This window comes from Centroberyx gerrardi, chromosome 3 (assembly GCF_048128805.1).
Source record: "Centroberyx gerrardi isolate f3 chromosome 3, fCenGer3.hap1.cur.20231027, whole genome shotgun sequence".
In the NCBI taxonomy this organism is placed as follows: domain Eukaryota; kingdom Metazoa; phylum Chordata; class Actinopteri; order Beryciformes; family Berycidae; genus Centroberyx; species Centroberyx gerrardi.
In genome coordinates this window covers 4148759-4165927 of record NC_135999.1, presented here as the reverse complement: position 1 = coordinate 4165927, position 17169 = coordinate 4148759, and the positions used below count along the sequence as shown (strand labels likewise).

General features: G+C 42.1%; 1 protein-coding gene across 1 annotated transcript; it reads left to right on the top strand.

The window, feature by feature from the left end:
* Positions 1 to 326: 326 nt before the first annotated feature.
* LOC139930207 (voltage-dependent calcium channel gamma-1 subunit-like) lies at positions 327 to 15795 on the top strand. The gene is made up of 4 exons (XM_071923319.2): positions 327 to 564; positions 6369 to 6443; positions 11981 to 12127; positions 13782 to 15795. Exons 1-4 carry the CDS (start codon positions 327 to 329, stop codon positions 14012 to 14014), a joined length of 693 nt encoding a protein of 230 aa, XP_071779420.1. The 3' UTR covers positions 14015 to 15795.
* The last annotated feature ends 1374 nt before the right edge of the window (positions 15796 to 17169 follow it).

Sequence of the window (17169 nt, the reverse complement as noted above, 5' to 3'; positions counted from 1 at the left end):
ACTTGCGGCGCCTCAGTTGTAAAGCAATGCATAGTGAGTAGGGAGAAGGGGAGTTGAAACTAGGGCAATAGCAGTCTGGCCCCTTTCCCTTCGAACCAGAGGCACACATTTGCGACAGGGGGAGAGAAGAAGACGAGCCTTAGGCGGAGAGAGAGAGAGAGAAAAGAGAGGCGAGACTTTTTGGGAAGCTTGCTGCAGTCCGCTGAGGAAAGAAAGCAGTGCGTCCCTGTGATTCCAACATCACAGGTCAGCCCATTTCGAATTGTTTACCGTGTTTATCGGGAGAGGGAAGGAACGTGTGATCGGTGAGCTCGCCGCCTGGCACCATGCACAAGCGCACCAAGATAAAGATTGCCATCTTCGTGCTCCTGGTGGGTATGGCGTGCATGTTCACGGCGGTGGTGACTGACCACTGGGCCGTGCTCAGCCCGCGGGTGGAGAAAGCCAACGAGACGTGCGAGGCGGCCCACTTCGGCCTGTGGAGGCTCTGCAAAAAGTACATCTACATCAGCTCGGAGAACTACGTGGAGGGGCACGGCTGCGGACCCATCAGCCTGCCTGGAGGTAAGAGCAACTCTAACAGCAACTTTTGGAGGTCAGTGGGATGAGATGATCCTAAAGCAACACTCAGAGAGACAACGGCACAACGTTGTACCTTTTGTCTCTGGGGCTGTACCTTTGTCCGAAAGGTACAGTCCTGCATCTTTTTTTTTCAGCAAGTGTGAGGTGCTTTCAGGCAACCCAGCCCGGAGCTCATGATGTATCAAGCTTCTAAGAATAGAGGTACTGATCTAGGATCACTGGACAGCTCATATGACTATATAAACTTCTCTGTGAGGAGGAAGAGAGATCCTATTCTAAGATCCATACTTATGGGCTTGCGCAATGTAATGACCTGATGTCCACTTGCATGCATAGAATTAAATATATATGGGGTGTTGTATGGAGTGAAGGGTGGGGTGAAGATACATATTTAATACATATTTAATATTGCTGTTTTGGAATATATACCTGTACAAATCCAGCATTGGCAGCATTGTATTTGTGTTTTGTCTGATTGAAAACTGACAATTTTGAAAAAACAAAATTGTTTCAAGTATTGACACCAATTGAGGTCTGTTTGATTTTACCTTGGAACAAACTGGAACAAAAGTAATTTGAAAGTTATTTTTTCTCATGTTTTTTAATAAATTAATCATCACCGGTGTTGTTGAAAACCCTTTGAGAGCTTGCTCAAACACAAGCGTTAGTCATCTCCTTCTGAATTTAGGCTATGGAGTGTCCCATGGTTATGGTTTGCCAATCTGCCCTTGGGCTTCATTCAGCTGCTCCCCCGCTGCTTCTCCTTTTCATAAACAACAGGGGCGGGGTGGAAACAACATCCCAGCAGGCCATGGTCTATGAAAAGGTCTTGAAAAGTTACTTGAGAAGATGCCATAACTATCTGTTAGTTGTATAGATACAACCAGACAGCAGGTCTAAAGACATAGACCAGGGATGGGCAACCGAGTGCCATGGAATGCCAACAGTCTGCAGGTTTTCATTCCAATACTACACCAGATTTCACTGATTAACTGACCTTCAACCAGAGAGGAGGAACTAATCAGTGGAATCTGTAGTGTTTGGTTGGAATAAAAACCTGTAGACCCCTGGCCCTCCATGGCACATTGTTGCCCATCTAGACTGCCCACAACACATTTTCTGTGGACCGTGCTTAGTTCTGCTCTCAGTTGAGCTACTGGAAGAGTAACTGCTATCATATGGGGTTTATTTTGAGGGATTCGTAGCAACATAAGACCATGTTAGGACCAACACTCTGGGGGATATTGTGGTTTAACAGGACTTAGTTGCTAAGAGCACAATGTCTAGATCATCGAGGACTATTTTAATTGACTAAAACCAATGTAAACAATGCTAAGCAGTTGCTGACAAGTAATGACTCACACATCTCAGTGATTTGTGGTGGAAGTCAAACCTTCATTCATTTCAACACATATGTCTTTAGGAAGGTGCCATGCCCTGCTGGCACATGCAGCTCATTTGAGATTAAATAGATTAGTTCAAAACTGATGGTAATCTGGGGATCCCTGTCTTAATTTGCTATTTCTGTTCATGTAAATCAGACTGGACCTTCCTCACAAAACTCGTTCTAACCCATGGTGGCTGTTAGACTCCTGAGAATCCCAGACATTTATTGTCTGCAGGCCATTCTAGGAGCAGATGAAATGCCTAAAGGGGGCTTGTTTTCACAGGCATGGCAGGCATGTGCTGAATACACAAAACAGCTTGACCCACCCTTGTATGCGGGGAATTTAAGGGATTGTTGTCATAAGATGCTATCACTCTAATGTTGGTATCATATCTCCAGTTTTAAATTCTAATTGAGAGCTGACATTGCCCCCACAGATTCTTTTTTTGTTGTTGCATGAATTAAAGCACTGACTGTGATAATCCATAATCACATCCACAGTCATAATCATGTCCAAAAGTGGAGTCACTTCATTTTCTTCTATTATTATTCTTAGTCAGTATTAACAATTTCTATGCAAAGAGACAATCCTTTCATCAAGTCACTTGTTGACATGTCTGCATCAGCATGATGTGTGGCCGCCATGGCAGCCTTCATGTTTGTATATAAGCCTTTTCCAAGATGATGGGAGCCCAGCTATGGGACAGGGGGTTTTCCTGGCCCAATAGCTGTATTTGGAGAGGAACATCAGTGTTTATCATACTCCCACATCTTAAGAGAGGCGTCAACCTCTGATCCAAAACAGGACACGCATGTGAGGAGATCCTCTTTACTGTGAGTCACTCATTTGAGAAAAAATGGGACGAGTTGGTGCTTGGGTCTGACCATGTCTACTGCTGACAAAACCCAGATGATGAGAGTTAAACAACACGAGATGACTTCATAAACCTCGGTGATGTATAATGCACACTGATGGTTCATTTCAGCTCAGCTGGGTTTCCCACTGTTCTACCCAAGCCAAATTGAGGACTATTTTAGTGACAGGTGCTGTACTCTGGTCTGAGCTGTCCCTTTGACTGCTCTTACCTTTCATGTTGGGTTAACAGTCTTTCCAAGCTGCCTTGAGCCGTAAATAAGCCACATAAGATCTATGCTGTTACCAGCTTGTCATGTTGCAGAGGAACGCCAAACATCGGGAATCGCCGGGCTCTAATGCCAGTTTGAATGACTACAGTAAACAAAGAGCAGCAATTACTGTAAGTGGCCTGTTCAACGCGGTCCCAGATACAGAAACAAAGATGTCCGTGCTGTTTTTTTGTTTTTTTATGATGTGCAAAGCACTCTGCAGGCAGCCATCGGCCCGGGGGTTATAAATATAGGCTGTGTAAATACCCAGCTGTCTTGGGTGGAAGCCGTGAGGGTCAAGTGTGCACACAAGTCCAGCGTTCCTCTGAGTGACAGGGCCGCCTGGAGGAGCCGGGCATAGCTCTCAGGCCCTCTAAACTGTTCCCACGGGGCGGGCCTTTAACCCCACATCTCTGGGCCGCCCATAGCCTCTCAAATCATTTAAGACTCCCTGACCATAAGATGCATAGGCTGGAAAGCGAGCAAAAGTGCTTATAGGTACTCCAAAGACATACCAACCCAAGGATGGGTGCTGCATAGCTGGGGAAGTGCCAATGATGCGTCTCTGATGCTATAGCCCAATCGATATAGGTTTCCATATGCTACCATGGGTATACGATCCAATTACACCTCCACTTATCCTTATTTGGAGTTATGAGGACACAAAACAATGTCTCAATGTAAATTTAGTTGTGTACATACTTATGTTGGCCCTCTATCCACTTAATTTTCTGTGCTAGACTTAAGAATGAGGGAAGTTCGGTCTCACGCACGCGACAGGTGCGGCCAAATAGCGGCGACAAAATGAAAACACGGCTTTACAGGTCTAGGCCAAACTTAGCACTGTTGCTCATATGAATTGACAGTCGATAGCCAGCTGTGAAAGCTGCTGCGGTGCCATGACAATGTGCAGAGTTCCCGCTAATCTCATGTCCTCACCTGATCTTGGGAAAGATGAAAGATCGCCCTGTTAAGAGCTTTTCACTGAGCCTGTCAGCACATCTCAGCAGGGGGAGGATCGACAAATATTTAGCGGTGTGTGCATGTGTGTCAACATGCTTCCACACATGAACACACATTCATTTATGACTGTCCCCATATCTTTGTTGGTGCACACTGTGCACTCAAAGTTGGATACAACTACTACTAATACTAATAACCCAATCCAAGGCCTAATAAATGCCGAGTGGCTCCACTTAATCATACAGAACGAACCCTTTCTCCATTTAAAGTGAGTGAAGAGCCACTTGGCCTATTCAGGGGTTCTTGCACTCTTTCAAGCCAGGAGCCAAAACAGAAATGTTGTCTCACCCTTTTTCACCCATTTAGGAAAAACGGCTATCATTCTTGTCATATGAGAACCTAGCAGGACTGCAGCCCATTTTGAATCAGAGCCCATAGTTCACGAAGTGCTAGAGCAAAACAGCAAAAACACATTTGCCTACATTATGATTTACCTAGGAGTTGTGCAAGTATAGAGTTGGACAATAGAAACTATAGGCTTGTTGCTGCTGGATAAGCGTTATCCCAAAGAGTTAACATTGAGCAAGGAATGGATTTGCATTTTTTTTTATTAAACATGAAAATTCACAGTTATGGGAAATTGCTTGCTATTGAAGTTCAAAGATATATTTCAGCCTCCCTTTTGAAAGGTGGTTTGACTCAGAAGTACAACTAGTTGGCGAGACTCCATCACACCCCTCGCACACGCCTTCCACTGTAAAAACCAGACGAGCTTGTTGCTTAGTAACCACCTCTGTGTGTTTTTTTTTTTTTCTTGATGGCCAGTCCCTGTCCTCATTCACAAAAATCCACATCATGTGGGCACGCCAGCATTAACAGCTCTTAATTTCAAAAGAGGTTTTTGTAAAGAATACTATATGTGTACTTAAGCTTTTTTGTGTGTGCACCAAGAGGGCTTTTTTTGTGCATTATATCAAATTACTGCATCTCATTTGCATAAAGCGGAGACATACCAACCACCTGACATCCCTTTAAACTTATTGTCATGGTAGGAGAATTATCTCCCATCCCAGCGAGGGCCGTCATGCTGTAAACGTGAAGCGATAACATGCGGTACTTGGAAACACATGAAAGCGTTTCAGTGATGCCCCATGGTGCGAGTGTATGGAAGCGGGGATTAGGAGCATGCATGTGAGCGGGGACCTCATGACATAACCCAGATCCCTGCCAGATGCATTCTACTTTCCCGGGAGATAAAGTGACACGGCGGTCTAGTGTCGCATATTGTGGAAGTCTTCACACTTCTCTGCAAATATGATCATCTGCGCCGGTGTCGTATTACTTTTTGTTGATCCCTGCGCATTCTCCTAACAGAAAACACATTAACTTCAAGTTGTGTTACATGAACTGCAGCCTCAGAAGCCTCGGCTTCTCCTCACTGGACCAATTAGCCGAACTATGAATACATTTTCAAACCCCAGCGGCACGCATGTGATATTAGTCAACACTCAAGATTTGACACGAAAACCAAGTCTGTTTCCAAATCACACAAAGCGAGTTGGCTTTAGTTGTGCCCACCTGCAAATCCCTAAAGTTTAACACCTTGCCTGTCCAAAATTGAGTAAACTGGATGTCTGCCATTGCCATTGCTACCATAACAGTCACACTACCACACAAATAGACCAGGGTCTGGCGTCACAAAAGGACTTTAGCAGTAATATTATCTTAGTCCTTTGGCTTACAGTGGAACAAATATGGTGTTAATGGTGAGATGTTTTTGGAAAAAATTGGGCCAAGACGTAAGATAGACCTAAGATAGACAGTGTGAATTGTTTGATGAAAGTATATCAGACTGTCCGTTGGAATTTATGATCGCTGCCTCACAGCAGGTGGTCGGTGGATCACATCCAGCAGTGCAAAAGCATGTCGGGCAAAGGTAGAGCAGGGGTGTGAGGAAATTCAAAGGCTGGGCGAAGAAAAAAGCGATGACAGTCTTTGCGACACAGTCTCACGTTATTTCATGAAATGAGCACCAAGTCTGAAACGCAATTCACAAAATTTCATGAGGCCAGGCTGATTTTTACCATAGTTTTTCTTGAAATAGATACAGTAATATCAAATACAGTTAAGTAATGTTACTTATCATCACTATGTAAAGGTGTGAATTGTTCTGTTTTTCACTGAGCTCCATTATGTTTTTGTGGTAACATGATGGTTTTGAGCTACACCGGTCTGCTGTGCCATTACAATGAATGGTACCTACAGTGCATCTTTAACTTTGAACTAAATCCTGTTTTCCCTCTTTTCACAGAGGAAAATTGTACATACTTCAAGCACTTCAATCCAGGGGAGGATGCTGAGATATTTGAATATAAAACGCAAAAAGGTAGGTTTCCTTTTGTGGTTCCTCTATGTCTGTTTTTTAAATGTATACTTTGCAATGTAAACATTAAACTCCTCACATCTGGGTAATGGATGCTTTCCTAAAGAGTGTTGCATGGTTATGTGTGATTAAGTTATCATGTGAACGCACCTGCATCACATCATCCATGGTGTTATGCATATATTTGTTTTCCTAAAAGTTGTCAATTGCCCTCCCATCCCAGCAGGAGTGCAGTCGGGTGAAATTTTGGTTTGAATTGAAGTATTTCAAAATAAGAGTACTGCGGGATCACTAATCACTGCCTTTATTAAGTGGATTTGTTCACATCTAACAAGGCATGATGGGAAGACAAATTTCATATTTTGTGTTGACAAAGGGAATGCCGTTTTACGTCCTCTCCCTTGATAGCATCCCCCTGTCTGTGTCTATTTGGTTTTATTAGTTAGAAAACCTTTCTCAGATCTCTGCATTGTGTAAATGGGCCTTGAGTTAAATACTACAGCGAAGGCAACTGACACTTTAAATCAACATTAAACTCGCAGAGTTTATGCAAGATGTTGCCAAGGACAAGTTGAGGTTGTAGAGAAATCTATTCAAGTGTATTTTTCAACACCTAGACGACTGCATCCATTCAGAAAACGCTCCATGGAATTGATATTGTTCAAACTACAGATAATGTGATATCACACTAAGCTGTGATTCAAACCTGAAGACATGTTGCTTGCCTTGTTGATGCAAAGTGTAATGAAACACTAAGAGTGGGTTGATCAAACAAGGATTCAGTTTTAAACTGGATTAAATCATGTTTTCATATCGGTCCGTTCATTATAGATACATATGACAGTTTTATTTTACTCCATATGGCCGTTTCCAGTCTCCAATCTATGCAACAAGTGCGCTTAGGCTCATTACGTTTTGGGATTGCCCTATGAATTTTTGGTTCTGGTCTTATGTAAAACATTTTCTAAAGCTAGCTTCTGATGGGTGACACATCTGACCAATCCAATTTTATAAACCGGAATATACCACAGTAACACTCTACAAATCGCTGATGCACTCAGACAAATAAATGTTTTTTGCCAGCCATATACAATATATTTGGATATCTGTTTGGCCATTAAATGCCATTGATAAAGAGTGGATGTGCAATGTGGGACATCAAACAAATCAAACTGACTGCCTCACAAGTTCCCAATGAGTCTCAGCCAGTTGTTTACAGTATGAAACAATGGATGGGTATAAATCAATAAATATTTTTTTTTTCCCTACAGCAACACAGCATCCTTCCAGAATCATGTTCTGCATTTTCACAATTATTGTCTGTAGCAACATGGGTAGAAAATGTCAATGTGCAGTTATGGATGAATGCTCAATCTGATTAATGAAAAAGAGGAGATCCATTGGGATACGGGGGAAGACCCTCAGCTCAGTCACTACTGCTATACATCATTTCACAAGGATACAAGCCTGCAGATATAGCCATGGTAGAAGTCCCACTTTCCACTGCATCTACAGCAATTTGGCTTCACCCACAACAACAACTGCTTGGGAGAGTTGTGTTCATTTTTCAGCTGCCCAGAGTCACAAGGGGCGGTCTGGAAACTATCTGAGAGTCATAACTTTTGAATTATAATAATCTATTCACTGCTTGTAATTATCAAAGTATCGGGTGAAGTGGCCACTGGTTGCCCGAGCTCACCAGTGTCCTCTTGCTTTATTGATTTACGAACACACACAGTTATAAAATGTTGAATGCAGGCAGGGCTACACATATCCAGAGTATGCAGGGTATATACCACATATTTCTAGATCATCAGTGAGAAAAAAAAGTCTGAATAGAAAGGATCCAATCTACATATAGATTTTGTATTTTTGTAAGCCATAATGACTTTTACATACATGCTGTCAAAAGAATGTAAAGTAGTAAGAATAACTTTGTAATTCTGTAATTTGCTAACATTACATTGACCACTCACATACCCTCAGGGTCCATGTAGGTCTAAAGAACTCCTTTCTTCTCCCTACCCTCTCCCTTCCTTCCTCTCTTTCTTCCTTCCAATTACCTTCTTCCCATGGTGGCCATTTTGAACACTTGGGGTGGGAAACTGTACTCGGAGGATTAGCATGTAAAATTAGCCTAGACCTAAGAGTTATCAAATTGGAACAACTAAAGCGACTGCTTGAATTTATCAGGAAAGAGTTAGCTAGCTTACTAGCTAGTTGGCTACTAGCTAGCTAGATTAGCTAGTGTAGCTATATTGGGCCAAATATATTTCTTTAAAGAATGTCTCTCCTTTTGGACTCATTTTATGTGGGAAATCAGTGAATGTTTATCCGTTTTCTGACGTTGGCACACAACACAGGACATAGCTGGGCTGTTTTTGCTCTTCCAGGTAGAGTTTCCCCACCCTGTATGTAAATTCAAAATGGCTGCCGTGAGAATAAGGTCATGCTTCTTTTATTCCTTCCTCCTCCTTCCCTCTTTCCAACCCCCAAACCCTCCTGTTCCTCCCATTCTCCCGTCATCCTCCACTTACCTTTCCCTCTTTCCATTCCTCCATCCTTCCTTCCAGAATCAGTCAGAAGCACTTTATTTGCCAAGCGCAATAAATGCATTTGATGACATTGGTGCAGACACATTAGCTATATAGTTTACCACCTTTTTTGGCTGAGGTAAATCAACCTAAATTCAGAGTGTACCTCATAATATATCAAACTGATGTCAATTATATGAGAACAGACCATGCTCTTTGTAGGCTTGATAACAGCTGAGTCAGAATAGGCCAATACACATGCCCGTATTAAGACTTCATGATGCCCCTGGGCACCAGCGACTCAAGTGCCCACCCACCCCCACCCCGCAGCACACAAACCATACCTATCCACAGGGGTGTATTGGTCCTTGAGTAGAAATACTTTCTTACTGTACTCAAGTATTATTTCTGAGTATCTGTACTTTACTTGATTGTTTTTTTATACATACTTTTTGCTTACTACTACTCCACTACATTTTCAGTTTATAAATTATGTTTAATGTGAAATTATGTTATTAGAAATCATAACTTAATACAGTGCAGAACTATTGTTTTATCTTTTGTTGACCTTAATGAAATTACTAATCTCAACAGGTATATTATTCATCTAAATCATAAGAAAGTTTATACTTTTACTTTTGGTACTTAAGTAGGATGTATAGGCTAGTTGGCTGCCCTGCTCACACAGACCAAACAGGTAAATGCAGAACTCTTTGCACAGACACAGCGCAGCCGCAGGCACCATGGGCAGTCACTGAGACACATTGTGGGACAAGAAGTTAACGTGAGTGATTTTTTGGTCACTGTTGTCCCAAACTTATGTAGGCCTACTGTATTATTGCAATCAAATTTATTTTAGTTTTTTAATTATGAAAAAAAAAAAAAAAACATCGGTTGTTTGGTGCCTCGGGAGTCTTGGTGCCCCTGGGCACTCGCCCAGTTGCCCATATGGTTAATCCGGCCGTGCCAATACATGGGAAATCTTTGTAAAAAAAAAAAATTAAGATCCAGTCAAAACCAGTAGCTCCCAGCAAATAAACATGTCCGAGACTAGGACGCAACACGGTGCAGTGTTTTTAATCTTGCCATGTTAAATAAAGGCATTTTAACTTGCCTTGGACAATTTTTTTTGCTGGGAGCTACTGGTTTTGACTCTTACATAAGACTTCCCATGCATTCCCATCCTATCCTGACTCAAAAATTATTTTCTGAACATACAAATGTTTTTTGTTTACACTGGAGGTTGTTTGCCTCATGATGATCACCAACTGGGGGTCATAGTTCACCCACTACATCACTCTGCACAGTGTATACAGGACCACACATGGCGCCTTAGGGACAGTGCAAGACATACTATGGGGAGTAAACTACAAATATCACTCTACGTATATACGCTCAACATTTTATCTACATGTGTGTGTGTGTGTGTGTGTGTGTGCATGTGTTCCAACCCCCAGTACCTCCCGCTCTCTCCATCTTCCATCGCTGCCATCCTCTATCCAGTGACCCTGTTCCAGCTGTGGCCATGCTGGGCCCATGCAGCGCATGTTGTATGACAGCCCTCCTATGTAATGTGCATTAGGGCGCCAAGCACATGCGAAGCACTGTCAGACCCAATTATCGGGGTGTAAATGTGAATAGGTTTGTGCACGGACTCTCTCTCTCAAACACACACACACTCCCCTTCAAACACATTACAAACTCTGAGATGTTAATGCATGCGTACAAGAGGTCCTCCTCCCCCCACCCCCTCCAACACACACACAGCATTCCAATGCTTATGGCTAGACGATGAGAGACATACTCCAACTTCTGCTGGAATGTATTGCAGCGCCGACCCAAGTCCCCTGTAGCGTTATTCATTCTTGACTGAGCCATTTGTCTACACCACAATGGAGCATCGCCACAGGTTGGATGAGCACAGTAAATGTACGGCGCATCCACCCAAGCAGCCGGCATGCAGCCAGACTCAATCCACCATGGGGAGTTCGCCAGTGAAACACAAATGAAGTGGATTGAAAATCTTGCAACCCAATGTAAACTGAGAATAATAACGGGGAAGACTCTAGCAATGGATCTGGGACTTTTGGGTTTCTCCACCAGGTTTTCCCAACATAAGTAACCCATGCAGAAATGTGTGTATTGGTCTAGGTGTTGAGAAAGTTTGGAGTTTTCTGAGTCAGTGAAAAACCAACATGCTCCAGAGGCATCCAATATCTCAATTTCTGCTCCGTAGGGGAGCGCAGGTTGCAGCCCGTCCTCCCCTGCCAGCAGAAGATGAAGGCTCCCCCCCCCCAGAGGAGTGTCTCTCCCTGGGGCATGGTTCATAGGCGAACAGGCGGCAGATCAAAGACCTATAGCCTCCTATCCACCCCTCATCACTGGCTGACTAAGCTGCTTGGAGTAACACACCGACACTGTATCAGTAAACATGAGAACCAGATTACGCTCAGACATATGGTGCATTTTCATTCCTTTGCTAAAAAGACAAACTATAAGCCCAATTATGTGCTGCAGCCTACTCCAATTCCTATTCCTATCATTCTTGAGATGCGGTATGTTTCTCCTCAAATAATACATTATTCCTTGTTGAAGCCCTCCACCGGCTTGTTATTGACTGTAGACATGACGTGATGGGTTTCATGTGCTACCACAGCCGCTAGCTGACTTTTTTGTAGTTCAAGAAGTTAAAGAAAACTTTGGGTGGATTCCCATTCAACCTAATCTAGGCACAAAGTGTACAAAGAGTGTTGAAGGGTAGGATTTGTTGTTTTGCTGAAATAATCCCACAGTAACACAAAAAATACAGCTGATGACTCCAAAAAATACAAATTTAAAAGAACAAAATATTATTTAAAACCGCGAACTGCCATTCTGTAACTTCTTGTTTGATGTCTTTGGATTGTAAAGGAAATTTGTGAATATGTGGATGCATTTGTGATTGGCAATTAGATGTGAAAAGCTACAGATGATCAATCCTGACACTCTTCGTCTGTTTTTTTCCAGAGTACAACATCTCCGCCGCAGCCATCTCCATCTTCAGTCTGGCCTTCATGATCCTGGGCTCCCTGTGTTTGATGGGGTCCTGCACCGGTAAAGGCAAAGGAAGGGACTACCTCCTCAAACCTGCTGGCATGTTCTACGCATTTGCAGGTGGGCTCGCTTACCGAACAACATTTCACTTTGATCTTTTTGAATGCACAAACCTCGCTATAGGAATCTGATACTTACCACAGGTGTTCAGGCTGTATTACCTGACATCTGAATCTGATGTAACGATCCCTTGTGCTATTTTTGGGTGAGCACCGATGTAGAAACCTGGCTTGGATGTTCGAGGAAAGGAAGGTTGAGTGAGAGCAGGTTTGTCACATCACTGCTGTTTTTTAGAGCCACTTGAGGAAGGTTCAACATGAAGTTCTGGCATTCCAGAACCACATCCCTCGAAGATGTTACTGCAGTTTATTTGCATTTTCTTGCATCTTGACCCGACCCATTCAAAATCTTTGAGGAAATCTTGACTGTGGCAAGAAGCAGCTGGTCAAAGACTGGTTTTGATGCCATGGCTTCCTGCTTGAGTATAGCATATAGGAGTGAAACACAGACTCTCAAAAGTTCGATTTTGCTGTTAAAATTCACTTTGAACATCTCAGAAACACAGAACTTTAATGACAACACTGAACTTCTGAGGGTACTAAATATATTGCAGTGGCATATTGAGGCCGATTGGGCTACACTTATAAAAACTATACTCATCTACACTACCTTGTATCTACATTAGGCTTATATCTACTTCACAACATTATACACCTGATCATTTCTAACCTCAGTATTGGTCTCAACAACAACAGGCTAAAGGGATGGCTGACCCTGCTAGCTTGAAAACGGCTCGCTCAACATTTCAGAAAACGAACTGTATCAGCAAACACTTAGCTTAATTATGTAAGACAATTATACCAACAGCTGAGAATGGTGTATGACTACACACTTCTGGTAGCTATGCTGTCATATGATATATAACTGCTGTCCTGGTCCTGGAGATAGATTTACATACTTTGAGTTGCGACAGCCAGAAGCACCAGTGTGTTTAGCTACTTAATAACTATAAGTGTAACAGTTTGGGCTGCACTGTCTAAATGAAAGCTAAAAGTTATTGTTGGTTGACTGTTGAACTGATCTCATGTGAGTATAATTATGCATGTTGAAAGGTGAAAAAAAGTTCTACTGAAAGTCACACTGACATGAAAAACTACTTTTTCGCCTTTTTAGCTCATTCTGTCATACCATACAATTATTTGACAATGTATGCCAAAATGTTTTTATTTTTATGTCAAAATCTCATTACTTTTACTTCCTGGAAAATAGAAAATCTTAAGTGGTGACATCATTGCGTACCAGGAAGCGTACATTCTATGTGCGTTCTAACCAATAAAACCACAGATTTTTGAACAATCCCGCCCCTGTCTCTCCCTAACTCATATCCCATTGGTTTACACTTTTGAATAATCCCTCCCCATGTTATGCCCCGCCCCCATATCCTGTTTCAACAGGAAATACATCACATTAAGGAAGCAAAATGGTTTCAAAATGCAGTTTCATTGTGACTTTAAGTGAAGCATCACTTCAACTAAAGTCTCAGCATCACAACAATAGTACATTTAATTCCATTTATTATCAAATGAAGGTAATTTAATCATCATTTAGTAGTTGTGGGGTAAAGTATCAATGTTGCATGTCTAATTTTCCTATCATTGAAAGCCATTTTGACTGGTTCCCTCTCTTTCTCTTTTTCCCTCCTCCTCCATCCCAGGTCTCTGTGCCTTCATCTCTCTGGAGGTGATGCGTCAGTCGGTCAAACGCATGATCGAGAGCGAGGACACCATCTGGATCGAGTACTACTACGCCTGGTCCTTCGCCTGCGCCTGCGCCGGCTTCGTCCTCCTCTTCCTCACCGGCCTCACCCTCCTGATCCTCTCCATGCCCCAGATGCCCCAGAACCCGTGGGAGACCTGCATGGACGCTGAGCCCGAGCAAATAGAGTGATAGCTAAGACAGAGGGATGGATGAGAGGATGAGAACGACTATTTCTTTTTTTGTTTTGGAATGCAGAGATTAGATTCATTTCGAGAACAAGCGTTGGCCATAACAGGGTAAGGTCAAAATAATGGAAACGGGTGTGGATGGACTGTATCCATGCCGGGAAATTGAAGTTGAACCCTTGAATGTGGGAAGAGCACGAGTTTCTTATTTTCTCCTTACCCTGTATGCTTATACAGTGTATAAATACAGGGTTAGCTCTCACAGACCTTCTTAGGTGTGGTTCATGTTGGAGACCGGGGTTCACAACACGTAGATAAAACAAATTTCACATTTTGAGAAATTTAAGGAATACAGCGATGGCCCGAGATCTTGGTAACTTGATTTCCCGTACTGCATTTTGTATGATATCTTGTATATAACTCATTTTCTTCTGTGACTTGCGCTGATTTTGTTTCTTTTGTACGGTGTTGCCCAAGTCATCGTCCACTTACTAGAAATGTCAATCAAACAAAAGAAGTCATTCAAATCTATTCAGGAAATTGTGATGAAAAATAATATGTATTCATGTCCAGTTCAAATCAAATGCCTTTATATCTGCAGTTACATTTCAGTTTTTCATGTGTTTCAACTTTAATTTATTATGGACACATGAAGACCGTGAATGTCCCATCAAAGCGAGACGTTCGTGAGAAAACGAATGATGTCGTCTGATTAGCACTGAGCAGGTGTGTGCGTATGTGTGTGTGTGTGTGTGTGTGTGTGTGTGTGTGTGTGTACCAGGCAGAATGCTAAACACCCAGACAGTCTGCAGCACTGATCATTCAGAGTGCCATGCTGGAAAGGGTTCAGTTCTAGCAGGTGCACATACAATGTCTTTTTACTTTTTACTTTTACTTGTTGACAGCTTCCAATCTCAATGGAACCCGAACGGATACAAAAGATTTCTCTGTTCATTTTCATCTGTCACGACCCGTTTGATACATGTGGCAAATTGTGGCTGCATCTCTCCATGTTACCGCATTTTTTTCTCTATGGACAAAAAGTACAAAGGATGTAAAAGCCCGTAGGGTTTTCATAACAATACTGCTTTTTATTTCTTAATATATATTATATTTCTTTTGATAATACAGTAATGTACATTGATTTTGTCTACGAGCCTGCAAGTTCTGAATGTCACTTTTCCCATTTGATGTTTGACTGAATAGATGGGGTAAAGAAGTAGTGAGTAAAATCGTAACATCAAGCAACAAGAGGATTTGAATGTAGTGGAACCTGCAGACAAGTGACCTTATTCACACAGCGGCCATTTTGAATACTTGGGGTGGGAAACTCTACAGCCCAGCTCTGTTCTTCTGTTGTGTACCAACTAACATGGACATCATACATTTATCATTTCACAGATTCCCCACTGAAAAACATATTAGAAACAAATGGATCCGGAGGGCTATGGGTTCACATTTTAATATTTGACCCATTATCGCTAACCACCAGTCTAGTCTAGGTAGCTAGCTAGTAGCTAGCCAACTTCCCTGCTAAATGCAAGCAGTCATTTTAGTTGTTGTTCCTGAGATTACTAGCTAATTTGATAACTGTTAGGTCTATCTGAAGTCCTCATTTATGTGTTGAAGTAACACTAGTCTTACATATTTGCCAATCTTTCGCACCCCGAGTGTTCAAAATGTCGCAATGTGACTACGGTCAATAGACTTTATAGCTTGCTAGTCTTTCTTATTTTGTCTTTTTCTTTGGAATTGGCATGTGATAAAAAAGAAGTTATAGAATACAGTAGAATTTGTGTATGTTATGTTGTAATCTTTCTAATGAAAATAAAAGTGAATTGCTAAGCTTTGGCAAACCTGTCTGTGAGATCTCTCTGTTGTTTTTGCAGACTGTCAGAAGGTGTGAGGAGACTGAGAGGCTGAGTGGGCGTTGATGAAAGCAGAGGTTGCTTGCATGGCAGCTTATTACCCAGGTGGATCACTGAGCCTGGTTTCCCACCATACTTATTACATAGCTCACTCAGCAGCGCATGTTGGCAAAAGAGAAGGTTTGTCCGGTGGGTGACAAATCAGGTGTCAGGTGTGATGTGAACTTTTGGAGCCTTCTGTGCAGACTTATAGTCTGAGATGGAGGCTACCAATCATCTCATTTGTTTACAGTAATTACACCAAAGTATCACAATTAATTTGACAATGATATATTGATGTTAAAAATGCTACACATCGCCCCTTTAATACACACTTTGATCTTGATTAACCAGGGTGTCTGCAAGTTTCATCAGCTTAGATTTAAGACTTTTAAGACCTTTTTAATGCCAGTTAGGATTAAAAATTAAATATAGAATACATTTCACAATTGAAATAAAGGTGAAACTGAACACAATGGTATACATGAGTTGGCTGATTTGACACTTGAAAAACACTAAGTCACTGCAATACTTGAACTGCTGTACTTAGCTGTATTCAACACCTTTTGAGTCCTTGAGTTTAAATATTAGAATTTCTAGCTATATTGAGACTTCTTCAGCACCTGGAGACGCACTGTAATTTAGAGCCGACCTTGGCCCCGCTGTGGAAAAGTGGCTTTGGTTGGAATCCTCATATCAGGGATTCATTCAAGTCGGCCTGCGTCACAGCGGCTCCGAGTCTGCACCGAAGACAGACCGGCCTTCATTGCTCGGGGATGAAAACATGTGGACTCACTTGGATGAGTAATAAAAGCGGATAAGGGCCACACAACAGAAAAAAGGAGGCAATGTCTTCGAGGTGTGACACCATGCGAGTTATTGCTCCCTTCATAGAGCCATTAGGATCCCAATGCCTGGGCTAGATGACAGAAAAATGGACGGGGCAAAAAGGAGGAACACATTTCAGGAGAGGTAAATCTGACAGAGAGATGGATAAAGCAAGAAGAAGAAATGTGTGAAGCACAAGATAGGGTTTGCTGATATATAACTGGGCTGATATCAACCTTTTATTAAATACCAGATATTCGTCAGTCATGTGGACCAACTCTCATATGATGGAGGTTCATCTCTGACCACAGCTGAAAACAGTCTAGAAAACTTGACATGAAATTAGATTTTCTTTGCACATTTTATTTGTTTAATTGTTGTTACGTTTCTTGTCCATCAAATTCTTAATTTAAAGACCTAATGT